Source organism: Budorcas taxicolor, chromosome 20 (assembly GCF_023091745.1).
Source record: "Budorcas taxicolor isolate Tak-1 chromosome 20, Takin1.1, whole genome shotgun sequence".
Classification (NCBI taxonomy): Eukaryota; Metazoa; Chordata; class Mammalia; order Artiodactyla; family Bovidae; genus Budorcas; species Budorcas taxicolor.
The window spans coordinates 37,112,784-37,130,873 of NC_068929.1; the positions used below are offsets into that span (position 1 = coordinate 37,112,784).

The window sequence follows — 18,090 nt, forward strand, 5'->3', positions numbered from 1 at the left end:
ACCATCTGGAAGGGACTTCCCTGGTGCTCCAGGGGCTAAGACTTGAAAATGAGTGAAGCCTATAAAACTAAAGACAAAAGGAACTGCATATAAGCACTGGATTCAAATTGATAAAATTGTTATCCACAGGGGTAAGGTTAATAATTCTGATTCTTCCACAAATGTAAACTCAAACTGAGCAATTAGGTAAATGGATATTAGAAAATGAAAGCTAAGTTTCTTAGTGTTGGAGCAGGAGTTTACAGATAAGCAAAGGGAAAGGCTAGAATAATCTAGGCAGCAACCAATTAAGAGTTGTTTGTATGGATCAGTATGAAGTCATGTTTAGCTTAATATAGATAGGGATGATTCTACCCAGAGAAAGAGAGATATCGGTATATTTATTAGTTAAAATACACACATATTTCTTTGCTCTGTCAGCTGAGAGAGTCTCCGTTCTGTTCAGTCACTCAGTCGTGTCCGACTCTGCTACCCCATGGACTGTAGCACGCCAGGCCTCCCTGTCCATCACCTACTCCCGGAATTTACCCAAACTCTAGAAACAATTATATTCCAAACAGCAAATTTTGGTTTCTAATATCACTCTCCAATAAAAGTAACAAGGACACCTTTGAGAAATGACTGATCCTAGGACCAGGACAGGACAAGTTGAGCAGCTTGTAGTGTCAGAAAGTGACAAAAAAAGAATAAAAACTACATTGATGGAGGCATATCAAAGGGATACAGGAGCCAACTGAAAGGGCACCCAATGACCAAAGCTGGAACAATCTGAACAATGAAGTGAAGGTGTATCAGATTATAACTTGGTGTATAAAAAATAAATATTCATGAGTCCATACTGCTATAAGCAAATGACACATCCTCCCCACCCCACTAAATGCATGCTTAGCTGGCCTGTGAACTGCTGCCTAAAAAGTTAGGGTCTGGTAACCACAGGGTCCTTGTTTCCTGGGATATCCAGCTGTCCTCTTTCTCTGCCTTTCCACTTAAATTCTGAATCAATTTTTCAAGAATACTGTTTTGAAGGAGACCAAATTACTAGTACAAATAGCCCAATTATTAGCCTATTCAAGGCATCCACATGTCATCAACCCCTTTTATTACCAAACTTAGTAAAAACAAATCTTAACAGTGACCAGAAATAGTCCGTGATTTCTCTCTCTGATAGTCTCGGCTGATGCAAGCGCACAGTTTAGATGATCAGCCTACTCTTCGTGCAATGATCCAAGGCCATTATTTCCCTTAACAGGATAAGAACAGGGCAGCAAAGAGTTTGGAGTTACATTGTTTTGGTGAATGACTATTCTTTGTGCTACTGATCATGGACAGATCCACATGCCTAATACTCAGTAAATCAACTGAGCGGTGGGCAGGGTTGACAGCTTCTTATTAAAAGTAAGGAACCCATCCAGGACTAAGCAAGCACAGTTACCTAGAGACAGACCGAGGGGGGTCCTTGTGAACAGTGCTAAAATTTTCTCTAGAAAACAGCTCTGGGCCTATTTCAACACAGGTGATTGAAGGTTAAAATTCATCATCATGAGGGGGTTGCAAACATTTTAACCTAAAAATATTTCAAACCAGGAATTGGGAATTATCTACCCTAGATAAACAGGGGGACAATTATCCACAAACAAATTTTAATCACTGTAATTTCCTGGAGAAGTCTAACTTTATGACTATTTTTTCCCTATTTCTTTCATAGGCTCATATTGCTTCTGGATCTTCTTAAGTATTCATGTTTTCTAAGTAAATGTCCTGTCCTTGGGTCCCTTAACTCCACAGCTTGGAGAGATCGCACCCAAATTCCCTGCCCTACTATGCCGTTTGTTTGATGAGGACATCCAATCTGTATCTCTAGACTGACCTTTCTTTGGGCTAGTGGACCTGTATTACTAGTGTATTTCTGGATACCTTTTGTGACTGTCTCTCAGATGCCTTGATGTCATAGAATTTATTATTTCTGTTGAACCTCCAGTCCCCACCCTCCTGCAAACCTCTACAGAAACCTGGGAGGTTAGTGTGGGCTCTCTGTATCTTGCTGATTTCATATCTAAATAGGTCTTGAGTTTTTCCTTTACATATGTGGTGCCTGTGTCATCATTTCTTCACTAGATGATTGCAAGTCTCTTGTTCTACCACACTTCCGTCTTGCTCTTCTGCAATCTATCCTCCGTACTAATGTCAGAGTCAAAAACGTTTTTTTTTTCTAACAGTTGATTTTTTTTCTGACTCTAATACATGCTTGAAGTTTAAAGCCAAAACATTATACAAGAGTACATAGGGCAAAGTTTGCACCTGACTCTAAGTCACCCAGTTTGCCTTCCCAAAGGCACCCAAAGCTATCAATTCCTTTGGTAAAGAAGGTATTTATTTCTCAAATGCACCTACATTGAGACTCCTGGTGGTCCAGTGGTTGGGACTCTGCTTCCGTTGCAGGCGGCAGGAGAACTAAGACCCTGAATGGCACGCTGTGCAGCCAAAAATAAATAAGATGCATCTGCGTCACATCTGCCCTTGGCTCACCACTGTCTGTAAGAAAATGGTGACACTGAGAAGCACAGTCCCTCAGGATTCTGTCCTGTTTCTCATTCCTTTTAGCCATTCCCTCTATCAATCCAGATTTTGTCCCCTGTAAACATTTTTCTTCTCTAAAAAGTCTAAGGTTTCCTTCCCTCTGTGATTTTGCATATCCTTTCTCCCACCAGGGTTGCCTTCTCCAAGTTCCTTCATCCCCATGCCATCCTTTTTTTTGAGTACAGAGTACCACCTCTTACTACTTCTCTAAATATATTCAAGTTCAAAAGACTGAACCTCCACAGATAAAGGTTATAATGTCCTCTCACGAAGCCATTTTAGGACCATATATATGTGTGTATATATATATGTGTGTATGTGTGTGTGTGTGTGTGTGTGTGTGTGTATATATACACACGTATATAATTATAGCACCTATCACACTGCTTGGCCATGTTAAAAGCAGTACTGTAGGTTCCTTTGTTTTCTGAGTCCTCAGAGTCAATTTGCCTAATACATAGTTGTTGTTTAACAAATAATGAATATTAGTTACAATGTAACTGCAACTAAGGAAATATTAGGCTGCATTACTAGCACAGTACTTAAAATTTTTAGTTCTGGCCACCATGTATACAGATAGACACTAAGGAAGAGTACTATCTCTCTGACAGTATAGTGTAAAATGTATTAAGAAGAGGTGGAAAGAATACACAGAAGAACTATCCAAAAAAGATCTTCATGACCCAGATAACGATGATGGTGTGATCACTCACCTAGAGCCAGACATCCTGGAATGAGAAGTCAAGTGGGCCTTAGGAAGCATCACTATGAACAAAGCTAGTGGAGGTGATGAATTCCAGTTGAGCTATTTCAAATCCTAAAAGATGATGCTGTGAAAGTGCTGCATTCAGTATGCCAGCAAATTTGGAAAACTCAGCAGTGGCCACAGGACTGGAAAAGGTCAGTTTTCATTCCAATTCCAAAGAAAGGCAATGCCAAGGAATGTTCAAACTACCACACAATTGCACTCATCTCACATGCTAGCAAAGTAATGCTAAAAATTCTCCAAGTCAGGCTTCAACAGTACGTGAACTATGAACTTCCAGATGTTCAAGCTGGTTTTAGAAAAGGCAAAAGAACCAGAGATCAAATTGCCAACATCCGCTGGATCATCGAAAAAGCAAAAGAGTTCCAGAAAACCATCTACTTTTGCATTTCTGACTATGCCAAAGCTTTTGCATGGATCACAACAAATTGTGGAAAATTCTTAGAGATGGGAATATCAGACCATTATACCTGTCTCCTGAGTAATCTGTATGTAGGTCAAGAAGCAACAGTTAGAACTGGACATGGAACAACAGACTGGTTCCAAATCAGGAAAGGAGTACATCAAGGCTGTAGATTGTCACCCTGTTTATTTAACTTATACGCAGATTACATCATGCTAAATGCCAGGCTGAATGAAGCACAAGCTGGAATCAAGATTGCCGGGAGAAATATCAATAACCTCAGATATGCAGATGACACCACCCTTATGGCAGAAAGCGAAGAAGTAAAGAGCCTCTTGATGAAAGTGAAAGAGGAGAATGGAAAAGTTGGCTTAAAACTCAACATTCAGAAAACTAAGAGCATAGCATTTGGTCCTATCACTTCATGGCAAATAGATGGGTAAACAATGGAAACAGTGACAGACTTTATTTTGGGGGGCTCCAAAATCACTGCAGATGGTGACTGTAGTCATGAAATTAAAAGATGCTTGCTCCTTGGAAGAAAAGCTATGACAAACCTAGATAGCATATTAAAAAGCAGAGACATCAGTTTGCCAACAAAGGTCTGTCTAGTCAAAGCTATGGTTTTTCCAGTGGTCATGTATGGATGTGAGTTGGACTATAAAGCTGAGCGCCGAAGAATTAATGCTTTTGAACTGTGGTGTTGGAGAAGACTCTTGAGAGTCCCCTGGACTGCAAGGAGATCCATCCTAAAGGAAATGAGTCCTGAATATTCATTGGAAGGACTGATGCTGAAGCTGAAACTCCAATACTTTGGCCACCTTATGTTAAGAACCAACTCATTTGAAAAGACCCTGATGCTGGTAAAGATTGAAGGTGGGAGGAGAAGGGAATGACAGAGGATGAGATGGTTGGATGGCATCACCAACGTGATAGACATGAGTTTGAGCAGGCTCCAGGACTTGGTGATGGACAGGGAAGCCTGGCATGCTGCAGTCAATGGGGTGGCAAAGAGTCAGATACAACTGAATGACTGAACTGAACTGAACACTGTAATGGCCTTAAGAAGAAAAGACTAGGAGGATACACAGCTCCCTTAGAATCTGAAGGACTAAAGAGGAAACATCTGACAACTAGTGAGTTTTCCCATGAGACCCAAGATTCTCCACCACAGTTGTTCACCACAGATTGTCTTCATCATTGCTGAAATCTACTGTAATTTATTTGCATTAATAGAAGTGGATGAACTGAAGTTTGAAAACAATTTACTTCTCCCCTCCTCTTAAACTAGGCTGGATTCTAGGTTTCTTCTACAAAGTCACTCCTGCCCACTTATATTAAAATATACTTTGTTGAGATAGGGGTACAATTGATGGGTCTGGAAGCTGGGCATAAGTCCCAGTTTACCTTATCTTTACTTCCACCCTGGAAGAAAGATGAGCTTGTGAATATTATTTATTGTGAGGTTGGGAGGATAGAGTCCAGAGTAGGGACCATGACTTTTCATTTTGTGTCTACCCAGTGTCTAGGTGGAAGGAAATGTGACAAAAACTTTTAAAAAGGACTGAAGGAGACAGAAAAACCAAGGGAATAAAGGAAGTTTATTATTTGCTTTCTTAGAAACTGCTGACTTAATTTGGTTTTTAACTTAGATAAGGGGGGAAAAAGCCATCAAGAAAAGCTGCTTAAAAAGACTGTGGGAGAGTGGATGAGTTCTAAGTTCCTATTCAATTCTTTGATCTATGATTGTAAGTTTTATTTACCTAACAATACCTTTAAGTGATTAATGGCATTTAATGAATATGTATTAAATAGAATCATAATCTAAAATAACAGTTCATTTAAAATGAACAGTTCAAAAAAATGAACTGTTTCTGCTAAAAATTGAACTGACAGTTTTATGAAGACAGTAGTAACAGGTTTGCAAAATGCAGCTTCAGACTGCTCCCTTGCTGGATGATGCTCTGTGGCTTAACTGGCCTGGTACAGGGCTGAGGTACCTTGCAATTTTTTTTCCTTTCAGATTAAAAGAAATCACAGAACCTTGCTGGGCTAACTTCTAGACAAGACTCAAATTTAAAGTAATTTATTGGGGGTGGGTTAAAGGGGCTTTTTTTGTTTGTTTTAGTTTTTTTCTAAGAGAATCCAGAGTGCTATTTCTGTTTTGTAGAGACCACAAAAGCCAGAGCTGCAGAAACTCAAAATTCAAACAGATAAAGATGAAGAAAGGAGAGAGGAAACATTACAACAATAACCTATGCTTCCCTCCCAGTATGTCAGTAATGAAAGATTTCTTAACTTTTTGGCTCTTCAAATTATACTGCAGTCAATACTACAGTAGGAACTGACTTATCCAAGATTAGTTGTTAATGTCTTCTGATTATGTGATGTAATTCTAAGCTCAAAGGCTTTTTTGCCTCCTCTGCAGTACCTTGCTTGGAACAAAGCTTTGCTTAATGCACATTACCTTGATTTCATCAAATATATAAAAACCAGAACAGTTGAGTAACTTTCATTGGGAAGGAAAAATACCATTTTTATTATTTTTTTTACATGATTTTCATGAAGAGGCCAACTCTTTGCCCATTGGATACCTGTCCAAATGCTATGACACTGCAAAACTGAGATCACATAAATTGGTTTGTTTGCCCATTTAATTTTGCCCATGATGCAGGAATATAATTGGGTAACACCCTTAAAATCCTACTGCAAATAAGCATACTTTCTCTACTCCCCCTGTGATATGCCATGAACCCATTTGTACAGACTTTTACTCACTGAAAGTACAATAAATATTTGTCGATTGATTTGGTTGATGCAACTGTAAGCCTTGTTTTCAGTTCAAAGTCTACATTTTACTGACTATCTAAAAATACCAACTCCTGTACATCCAATGTCTGGATAATGTCCTGCTTCCCCAACACACACCCATTCACCCTTTACCCCAACCCGCTCCTCGCAACGGAGCTTGTTGTGGGGATGTTTCAGGAGGGTATTCAGCAGGAGGAAAGACCGACAGCGCTATAGGAGCTGTCGAGGTGCTCTATAGCAGCTTTCTGGCTCAGAAAAGAGCAGCGCGTGTTGGGGGGGTGGGGGTGGGGAAGGGGGGTGGAGAAAAAGGAAACTTCGTCAAAGATACAAGTGACAACTCCCAATGGCGTCTAGCTAGATTCCGATCCGAAGCGGAAAAATGAAAAGGTTAGAAAATACTGGCAAGGTGGTGTCTCTAGCCATATTTAAATTCACGCTGTACTAGTAACAAGCCACATTATCTGCCTTACCCAGGCAAGCCCATCTTCCCTCTTGGAGTCGAGAGAGCGGTCCCCACGAGTCCGGAGTAATAACTAGGGGAGCCTACTGTGTGCGTAGACTTCGCCAGAGGAAAGGAGCCGAGGGGCTCCGGCCCTACTCAGCAATCCAGGAAACCCCCTCCCGCGCGCAGGTGGGCGGGCGCCCCTGGCCACGCGGAGGCAGAGCGAGGAGAGGGGTACCGGTGGCCCTCCCAGCGACCCCCGCCAGTCCCGCCAGGGGGAGCGTCTGCGCCCGACGGCCGGCGGCTGGGACCCGGCGGGCGGTGCAGGGCGGCGGCTCGGCGGCGCGGCTCCCCTCCCGCGTCCCCACCCCCTCCCCGCCCGCCCCCGGCGCGGCCCTGCCCGCCCCCTCCGCCCCCTCCCGCGGCGCCATGCGCAGACTCAGTTCCTGGAGAAAGATGGCGACAGCCGAGAAGCAGAAACACGACGGGCGGGTGAAGATCGGTCACTACATCCTAGGGGATACGCTGGGGGTCGGGACCTTCGGCAAAGTGAAGGGTGAGGACCCCCGGGGCAAGGCTCGGCCCCCCGCCCAGGATCCAGGAGATTTCCGCCTTTCGCACCTCTTCATCCTCCCCCGCCCCTTGCGTTCCTGGTCTCCCGGGCTCCGCAGCCCCTGTCCTGCTCTGGCGCGAGCAGAACCCGAGGCCGCCGCGGGACTGCGGCTCAGCCCCCCGCCCCCTGCCCACGGCGGGTGGGGGTGAGGTGGGGACTGGTCGCCATGGCGACGGTGCGGCGGCTGGAGGGGCTTGTACGTGAGAGGGGCGGGGATGCGGAGGTGCTAACTTTCCCAGGCCCGACCGTCGGCGGGCAGCGCTGAGTGCTCCTTTTGCTGGGTGCGGGCGCTGGGGTCTCGGCCGGGAACCCAGGAGAAGGCGGCCTCCTATTCGACCCGGCTGTGGTCCCTCGGATCAGGGCCAGCCCATCGCTTCCCTGGCCGTCCTCGGCACTGTCCGTTTTTCCGTCCTCTTTAGGAGACTGTTGGCTGCCCTAGCTGGCTGACAGGTGTGAAATGTGTACCCCCCGAAGTAAGGTTGCTTTGGAGGTAGTTTACAAAATTTATTGGAAAAAAAAAAAAAAAAAGGCCGTCTCGTCGGAAAGGATCACTGATTTTTTTTTCGGAGCGGTTAATGATTATAAATTGGTCCTATATGTATTTGCGATCTATGGTTTATGGTCTGAATGCACACCCGGTGTCCTCAGTGTTTCTTAATTACCAAACCCAGTAGGCAGATTTTTCCTCCGGATAGTGTTTATTCATTGATGCAATTTGCTTCCGTTTATTTTCACAAGATATTTATATTTTAATGAATAGTTTAATGTTCATCATTTGAATTTTTTTTTTCTTTTTTGAAGAAAAGTGGAATCGCTTTTTCTTGTTTTTCAGTACAGTATTCTGGAAATAACAAACTTGCCCTTCAAGTCACCAATTCTGGCACAAAGCGTTTAATTGCAAATTTTGTGAGGCATAAATATTTTTTTCTTTGAAATAGTTGATTCTGCTATTAGGAATGTAGAGGAAGGAAGTATGGAACTGATAAAAATTATTATGCATTGGCTTTGAATAAAGAATAGCCTGTGACTTGCATATAATAAGCTCTTGGTAAATATTTGAAAGAGAAAATAGTTTGTGAAAGTCTGTACAGTGAATTAACTAACCGAGCCTTGCTCTATCAGAGCTAAATAAACATTTTCTGATTTTATCTAGGGATGGAAGAGGAGAGCCCTTCCTTCTCTTGCTCTTTCTGAGTCATAGAACTGGAAAATTGCTGTATAGCCCACAGGGAAGCAACTGCCTAAACCTTCCTAAGAAAATCAGCAAGGCCAACAATGTAAGAAAGTAAGAAGCAAATGCCAGAATAGGGTAATTACAGCTATTAGGGTGGGTTTGTTTTGGGGGCCAGTAAGATGTTTCTGTGCTTTTGAAGTTACTTACTTTTGATGATGTTGTTTCTTTACTTGTTAGCCATTACAGACTGCTTTCAGTTTATAAATACTGAAATATTCACTATTGCCCCCCAAATAGTAATGACAGCTTTGTTGCCTTCACTCCACCCAGAGTTCTGTTGTTCTCCTTGTTCTCCTAATTCAGACCTGAGTAGAGTCAGGTCTCACGTTCTTATGTGCTAGGTGGCTTTTGGCAAGGTAGATGGTAGATAGGAAAGCCAGAGGATATTCCTCATTTCCTGGGTTTGATCTGTGATGTGGCAGTGACATGAATCCCTCCAGTGACTGCTATTTCTTAACCTTCACTCCTCCACACCTGCCTCTCTTGAAATAACACAGGCTGTCAGAGTCAACCATCTCTCCAAATATAGAAAGGCCAGTGTTAGTCAGAGGATCATAGGTTTCAGGGATCGGGTTCCTTTGTTCATAAATACATTAACTGATGGTGGTCAAAGTCTTCAATCACAGCCTTTTTAAAGCTGTTAAACAGTTGAAATGCTTCCTGCCCCCAAGTAACAGAAAATTCAACACAGCCCAGCCAAGAACGTCTTTTCTGGTTCTGTGTCCAGGGCGAGGAAGCCCCAGCAGCGCCCGCAAGTCTTACTGGCTTAGTCCGTCAGTCTGGCCAGGTTTATTATGTGCTAATTGGCTTAGGCTTGTGTTCCTATAGGGCAGATGGCATTACCCTTGAAGGAAGAGCGCCCCCTCTCCGATGTATGGGTGGGAGGGCATCTTCTGAAGTACTTGAATAGTATGGGGAGATAGGGTAGACACCTGCACAGAAACGGGTTTTTTTTTGGAAGAGAGAAAGGGGGACCTAGACGCTTGGTGGGCATGCAGAAATAGCCACTATAGTGGTGACATGTTAACTTACGGAAGCCAAGAATTTGACCGGAATTCTTAAAATTATATGATTAGCCACATATTTCAAAGGAGGCAGTTTGGAGGAGATACAGCTTTTTAGTCATACACACTGGTAAATTTAACATAGAAAGAAAGTCTAATAGAAGATGTGATATCATTCCCAATATGATATTTCTATCTTATAGGAAACTTATTGAGGGGATGGGGAGGACTGCAGATTCATAGGCATTATTTTGGTTCTTGTTAAGGTTTAAAAAATCCTTTGGTAATTTAATGGGAACATTTTGAGGCGAAACTTTAGACAACTAGGGTTAGTTTGGAATTGTGCTGGAATTATTGTTTCCAAGATACCTTTTTTCCACCCCCTTGATTGTCAAGGGGTTGGTCTCCACTCCCTTGTGGGTCTACTCCCCTCTCCTCTCAGCAAGAACATTTATAAAAGCATGGATGAATAGAGTTATTATTGCAGTAAATATAAATGGAAGTTTTTGCTCATTTTCTAAGAGAAGATACTTCTTCAGTAGGGTGGGTAATCTTTGCCAAATGAGTTTTTATACATATAATCTGTTTATTAAGTTGATGAGTATTTTATACATGAAACTGAAAGTTTAGGTAAATAGGTGACTTCTCTTTGACTGAATCACATAAGTTATTTAAAAACTTTTAAGTAAAAGAGTCTAGATATGAATTAGAGCTATATATACCAGCATGGGTGAATCTCAAGTATGTAAGTTTAGGCCACAAAAACAGAAGAAGTTGTTATTCATATGAAATTTTAAAACATGAAAAAAGACTCATACATTGCTGACTGGAGTACAAATTGGTACCACCTCTATATGACAGTATTTATAAAACTAAACCGGAATTTATCCTATAGGTATATGGAATAATGAGTTATTCATTGCCACATTGTTTGTCAATATAAAAGATTGGAAGTAGTAACCTTGCTAGTAGGACAATAGTTAAATTATGGTTTACCCATACAGTGGTATATACCTTGCAAACATTGAGAAAAAAAAAAAAGCAAGACTTTATATAATATAGGGAACAATTTCCAAGGTGTATTTTTAAGAGAGGAAAAAAATAAAGATAATCAACAAAGTGTATAGCATACCTACCATTTGTGTATAAAAAGCAGGGGCAGATTAAAATATCTAAGTGTAACTGTGCATCTGTATACAGTGTTTCTTTAAAGATACACATGAAACTGTGTTACAGTAGAAACTGAACATTACACATGTTCAGAGGAGGGGAACTAGGTTGTAGGAGGACATGTCACGGTATATCTTTTTATGTTTTTGAATCTGCATGAATTCATTATGATGAATTCAAAAGAATATATAAAATTAAGTTTGTGAAAATAAACATATGGAAAATTGTTACTATATCATTTATGGATTCAACATATATGTGGGAAAGACAAACCACATTCAAGATAGTGGTAACCTCTAGGGAGAAGGAAAGGAGGAAGGAATCTGGGAGGAGTCAGACTGGGCTTCAGTTGCATCTGTAAGGTTTTATTGCTTAAGTGGCTATTGGGTGGAACATGGGTATTTGCTTTGCCTTTTGGGACACCCGAAATGTTTTGTTAAGAAAAGGTACCTTTCTCAAATTTCCACCTATAGCTTTTAAAATTCATCCCTCTCCAACCAGAATTCAGTTATTTCCCTGATACTTTTAGCAGTGAGGTTTTTTTTTTTGGTTTGTTTTTGTTTCGTTTTTTCAATTTTAGAGTGAAAATGAAATGGTTGGGTGATTAGAATATCTTTAGTAAACATTTCTATCTTTGTGGCAACTCTTTATCAGTGTTTAAAATTCTCTCTTTCAAAGTATGATCTTCCTTTACTTCAGGATTACATATCTGATTAGAAGAACATGTGTTACAGAGTTCTACAGTTAGACAGAGTTCCTTTTAGAAAGCAGTAACAGGTTGTTAGCTAATGTTTAGTTGACTCATCTGTTGCTGTTGTTGTGAGGGAGATATTGTGAATTGTGGTAACCTTTGCTATGAGTGACTCAGGTCTTCCATGGCAGAAATACCTGTCTTCCATTTCACCCAAAAGCCACAGCTTGGTATTACTGTAAAACAGTGACGTCTGAAGAGTAAAGTTTTGAGCTTTGGACCAAGGGAGAAATATTTCAGTAGTGCATATCCTTGACAAAGTCCATGTACTGCACTGATTGACTTATGGAGCTGCAGTTAATTTGGCTGCAACTGAGTTTAGTCACTGGAGAATCTTTAGCCTAGTTTTGAGGAAACAGTTCAGATTTTGATATTGTTGTCAAGGCTTCTTTCCCTTCACAGTGCACACTGATGGTGGTGTATAGTGGATAGGTCCCAGACTTGGAATTCTTCTAACTAGAAGAACTGTTCTGTCTTGATCACTTAATAACTTTACTTCAGTGAGTTAATCTGTCAGAGCCTCATACTACCTGCATCATAGGTTTATTGTGAGGCTCAAATGTGATCTTGTGTTTCCTAAGCTATAAAAAAATAACTATATTTTCAAAAGTATTATGCTATTGAAATTCTAATACTGAACTATGTTGGCAGTGGGGTCAAGGCATATATTGTTGTTCCTATAAGTAAGGAAAACATAACATATTAATCATATGACTGCTGGAAAATTAGCAAGATTTTGCTGGGAAGAAAAGGGGAAAAAAAAAAAAAGGAGATACTGCCTTCTCTTAAAAAGAAAATATTTGGAGTCCTCAATGTTCAGTTCAGTTCAGTTGCTTAGTCGTGTCTGACTCTTTGTGACCCCATGGACTGTAGCATGCCAGGCCTCCCTGTCCATCACCAACTCCCAGAGTTTACCCAAACTCATGTCCATTGAGTCGGTGATGTCATCCAACCATCTTATCCTCTGTTGTCCCCTTCTCCTCCTGCCCTCAGTCTTTTTCAGCATCAGGGTCTTTTCCAGTGTGTGAGCTCTTCGCATCAGATGGCCAAAGTATTGGAGTTTCAGCTTCAGCATCAGTCCTTCCAATGAACACCCAGGACTGATCTCCTTTAGAATGGACTGGTTGGATCTCCTTGCAGTCCAAGGGACTCTGAAGATCTTCTCCAACACCATAGTTCGAAAGCATCAGTTCTTCGGTGCTCAGCTTTCTTTACAGTCCAACTGTCACATCCATACATGACCACAGGAAAAACCATAGCCTTGACTAGATGGACCTTTGTTGACAAAGTAATGTCTCTGCTTTTTAATATGCTGTCTAGGTTGGTCATAACTTTCCTTCTAGGGAGTAAGCATCTTTTAATTTCATGGCTGCAATCACCATCTGCAGTGATTTTGGAGCCCCCCCAAAATAAAATCTGACACTGTTTCCACTATTTCCCCATTTATTTGCCATGTAGTGATGGGACCAGATGCCATGATCTTACTTTTCTGAATGTTGAACTTTAAGCCAACTTTTTCACTCTTATCTTTCTCAGTGTTGGGACATTGTTTTCAAACCTTGGAGGAAAAAACCTGTATCCAGTTAAGACTGGGAAATACCAGATTAAACACTTGGTGGTTTTCTTTCCAGTAGGGCTCTATCAGTGTTACTGTGTTAATATGCATAATAAGTTTCTAAAAAGGAGAGGAGACATCCTTTCCAAGACCACTTGATGGTGAAATCTTTTCCCATGAAGAGTCTCCAGTCCTAGTGTTTTGTAAAGCATACTTTAGAAAATTTATTCTAATAATTTTAGTTTCATGATTTTTCTAGCCCATTGAAAATTAGAATTCTCTTGAAACATGTATACTATCATGTAAGAAATGAATTGCCAGTCTATGTTTGATGCAGGATACAGGATGCTTGGGGCTGGTGCATGGGGATGATCCAGAGAGATGATATAGGGTGGGAGGTGGGAGGGGGGTTCATGTTTGGAAACTCATGTATACCCGTGGTGGATTCATGTCAATGTATGGCAAAACCAATATAGTATTGTAAAGTAAAATAAAGTAAAAATAAAGAAAATATAAATAATAAAAAAGATAATAAAACAAAAACTATGGCAAATCTCTAATAAAAATTCCACCTTAAACATTAAAAAAAAAAAAAAAAGAAAATTAGAATTCCTGAAATTAGAACATTGGAGAAGAGGCTGTGAATTGACTGCTGATACACCGTGAAGGATGAAACACAACTTCAAAAAGCAGAAAACCCTAGGATCTGGCACATAATAGCCTGGAAGCAAGAAGTGTTATCTAGAGAAGTAACTCCATGATGTCCCTGTGGTTCCCTGTCATCATGTGTTCCATTTAAGAATGCTTGGACACATGTAGTGCAGTTCAGAAAAATCTGTTTTCAAAAAAGATTACTTTTGTTAACTTGTTGATTTTGATGTGACTGTCATAAACCTAGGGCTTCCCACGTGGCTCAGTGGTAGAGAATCTGCCTGAAATGCAGGAGACTGAGGGAATGCAGGTTTGATCCCTGGGTTGAGAAGATCCCTTAGAGGAGGAAATAGCAACCCACTCCAGTGTTCTTGCCTAGAGAATCCCCATGGACAGAGGAGCCTGGTGAGCTACAGTCCCTGGGGTTGCAAAGAGTCGGGCATGACTGAGCGACTAAATACAGCAGAGCACACGTCATAAGCCTGTCAGTTTCTTAGGGCTGCGGTAACAGTACCACAAAGCTGGGTGACTTAAAAACAACAAGTCATTTCGGAGTTCTGGAGGCCAGAAGTCCTGAAAGCAAGGGTTTAGTAGAGTCCCTCTGGAGGCTTTAGGGGAGAATCTGTTTCTTCCTCTTCCAGCCTCTGGGGACTCCTGGTGTTCCTTGGCTTGTAGAAGCAAACTGCAGTTTCTGCCTGTCTTCACGCGGTCACCTCTGTGCGTGCGTGCCTGTGTTCTCTCCTTTTCTTATAAGGACACCAGTCATTAGATATAGAGCCCACCCTAAATCTAGGATGATTTTATCCTGAGATCCTTAACTAACTATACCCCCCAAAACCCTGGTTTCAAATAAGATCCCATTCTGTGGTGATGGCACACGTGAATTTGTGGGGAAGAAGGGACACTCTTCAACCCAGTACACTTGCATTATGTTTTATGTGCTTTTATTTATTTATTTGGCTGCAGTGCATTGCTTGCAGGATCTTAATTCCCCGACCAGGGATCAAACCTGGGCCCAGCAGTGAAAGCCCTGAGTCCTAGCAACTGGATCGGGGAATTCCCTATGTGCTTAGTTTTACGCTCTTCATTTCTGTTTTATGATGCAGTCACCCCTCAGAATACTTAAGGGGTTGTTTCTAGGAGCCCCAGAGGATACCAAAAGGCCCAGATGCTCAAGTCCCTTTTATTAAGTGACATAGTACAGTGGGCCCTCCATACCCTCGGGTTCTACATCTGGGGATAAGGGGGTTAAATGTTTATATGCTGAAAAAAATTCTAGTATTAGTGGACTCTTTCGGTTCAAACCCGAGTTGTTCAAGGATCAGTTGTAGATTTTTGAGTAACTTTTAAACAGATTTAATAGAATGAATAAAATGTCTTTTTTGGCATCTTGTTATAAAACATTGAAATTGCTAAGAAGCAGGTTTTTACTGCATGTACTCTTAGTTGCTCAGTGGTGTCCAATTCTTTGTGACCCCATGGACTGTATCCTGTCAGGCTCCTCTGTCCAAGGGATTTTCCAGGCAAGAATACTGGAGTGGGTTGCCGGTTTTCTACTTCAGGGGATCTTCCCAACCCAGGGATTGAACTTGCGTCTCCTGCATTAACAGATTTTTTTTTTAACCTCTGGCCACCTGGAAAGCCTATTAGAGTGGATTTATTTTCCCATACAGGAGAAAGGTCATAGTAGCAAGTGCCTGGCACATAGTGGGTGCAGGTACTCAATAACTATTTCTTAAATAAATGAATGAAGTTTTAGAGTAAGTCTTACTAGTTTGGAGAATTCAATCTGTTATTCTTTTCAAAATTATAAGACTGTGAACCAAGGGTTCTACTTACATGTTCAACTCCTATTTATCTTTTATTAAAAGGATATTTATTTAGTATTATTATATATAAGTACTAAACAGTAGCTTCCCTGGTGGCTATTCTTTTGAAGATTATCTTTTAAAAAAATATTCACATTTCATTTACTGTTTTTGGAAAAAGGACAAGTTTTTGAGACAGACATGGATTCCTATTTTTGTTTTGTCAGTCACTAGCTATGTAACTTTGGGCAAGTTATTTCATCTTGGTTAAGTTATTTCATCTTCTGTACCTCAGTTACTTGTAAACTGTTGCTAGTATTGTTAGTCTTCCAGGCTTGGGAGAGTTAGGGACAGTATGTTTGGGTACAAAGTGGGTATGTCATGAATATTAACTAATGAGTTGTATACCTTAATTATGTTATGTATTATAAATCAATTAGATTTATATTTTTTAAAAATAGTAATCATTTAAAAAATCTGATTTCAAATTAAGTCAGATAAACCTATTTTTACCTCTGTGCTCTTCTGTGACTCAATAAGTGTTCCTATAGTTTTTGGGTAGTAAGTGAAATCTTACTATGTGTATATACATCTAGCAATATCATGTTGAAAATTAACCAAAGTCAGGAAATGGGTTGAACTTTGGAAGCTAGGAATCTCTGGTGTTGATGGGAAGGGGGGATGGAGCAAGTTAGTGAGATTGAAGCTTATGGGGATAGAAGCCAGGTGCATAGAAATTATAGCTATTTGAAAAATAAATGAAAGTGTTAGTTGCTCAGTTGTGTCTGACTCTGTGACCCCATGGACTGTAGCCTGCCAGGTTCCTCTGTCCATGGAATTCTCCAGGCAACAATACTAGAGTGGGTAGCGATTCCCTTCTCCAGGGGATCTTCCTGATCCCACTCAGGGATTGAACCCCGGTCTCCTGCATTGCAGGCAGATGTCTGAGCCGCCAGGGAAGCTATTGTTTAGTACTTATTGTGGACCTGGACAAAGGCATTGTACTGAATCTAACTATAAAAGGGACAAATGAAAAAGCTGAGATAAAATTGGCTATACAGGGTTAATCAGAAACTTTAGGACTGATTAGCTAGGAACGGGGGAGACATTTGGGAGCAATGGAAAATAAATAACCTTAAATAGTAATAGTCATCCTTTCTTCATAAAGAAGTTACTGTGCTGGGCATGATGGAAAGTGCTTTACAAGCCTTACTTCATTGTCACCCTATGGAGTATGTAGTATTGTTACTTTGAATACAAAGTTGAAATAATTTAACTTGTTCAAGTCAAAGTTTAGTAACTAGAGAGCTTTCCGCAAAGCTGTTGCTTCGGACTTTGCTTCATTAACTTACTGGGAGTCATCTTTTTCTCGTATATTGGACCCCTTCTTTACTGAATACCATCTTGGCTTACTTCTTGATTTTGTTGGAATATAAATTCTCCACTAAACCCTTAGAAAAGACTTTGCCACTATTAAAAAATGTCTAAATTCTGTTATAATCATTGATTATGTGGGTATAACATTCAAAATGGAAAGGTAATCACTTAAATTTTTTTCTTATTTTTAAAAATAGAAACTACATGCTCATGAACCAAAATTTAAAAGGTTCAAGGGCTTATAGAAAAAGTGTGTCTAACATGAGGGAGGTTTTTGGAAGGTGGAAACTGTTCTGTATCTGATTGTAACAGTGATGACACCGATTGTAACAGTGATGACACCAATTTCCACGTGTTAAAATCCATAGAACTGCACACCGAGAGAGAAAAGCTCAATTTGTATGTATGACAGATTAAAAAGTGAAAAGTAAATTAAGAGAATTTAAAAGTATAAAAAGGTAGAGAACAGTAAAGAAGTTGCTTTGTCTGCCTTAGCCGTCCAACTTTCCTTTCCGGAAAAAACGACAGCCAGTAGTTTCTCATGTGTCTTCCCACTTGAAAGTGAAAGTGTTAGTCACTCAGTCATGTCTGACTCTTTGCAGCCCCATGGACTCTAATCTGCCAAGCTCCTCTGTCCATGGGATTCTCCAGGCAAGAATACTGGAGTGGGTAGCCATTCCCTTCTCCAGGGGATCGTCCCAAACCAGGGATTAAGCCTGAGTCTCCTACATTGTGGGCCGGTTCTTTACTATCTGAGCCATAGGGGAAGCCCATACTTAATCACTCTAAAACACTCAGGGGTAAATCAGGCAGAATTGGAGGGAACTTGGACTTGCTTAAGTATTTTTGGAGAAGGCTAAGATTTCTACTCTTAGAATAGTTCTAAATATGTTATTAACCAAACCTGGCACTAATTTATTAACATTAT

At 40.8% G+C, this 18,090-nt stretch overlaps 1 protein-coding gene across 3 annotated transcripts in view; it reads left to right on the forward strand.

The window, feature by feature from the left end:
• Window positions 1-7,428: 7,428 nt before the first annotated feature.
• PRKAA1 (protein kinase AMP-activated catalytic subunit alpha 1) overlaps window positions 7,429-18,090 on the forward strand; it is a 28,431-nt gene continuing 17,769 nt past the window's right edge. The window contains exons 1-2 of one of the 3 annotated variants that reach the window (XM_052658966.1): window positions 7,458-7,555; window positions 8,766-8,897. Coding sequence is in view for 1 of the 3 variants with exons in the window: in XM_052658964.1 (XP_052514924.1) it covers window positions 7,429-7,555 (127 nt within the window). In the remaining 2 variants the exon portion in view is untranslated. Of the gene's footprint in view, window positions 7,556-8,765; window positions 8,898-18,090 lie in introns of all 3 variants that reach the window. The other 2 variants (XM_052658965.1, XM_052658964.1) reach the window with 2 other exon arrangements.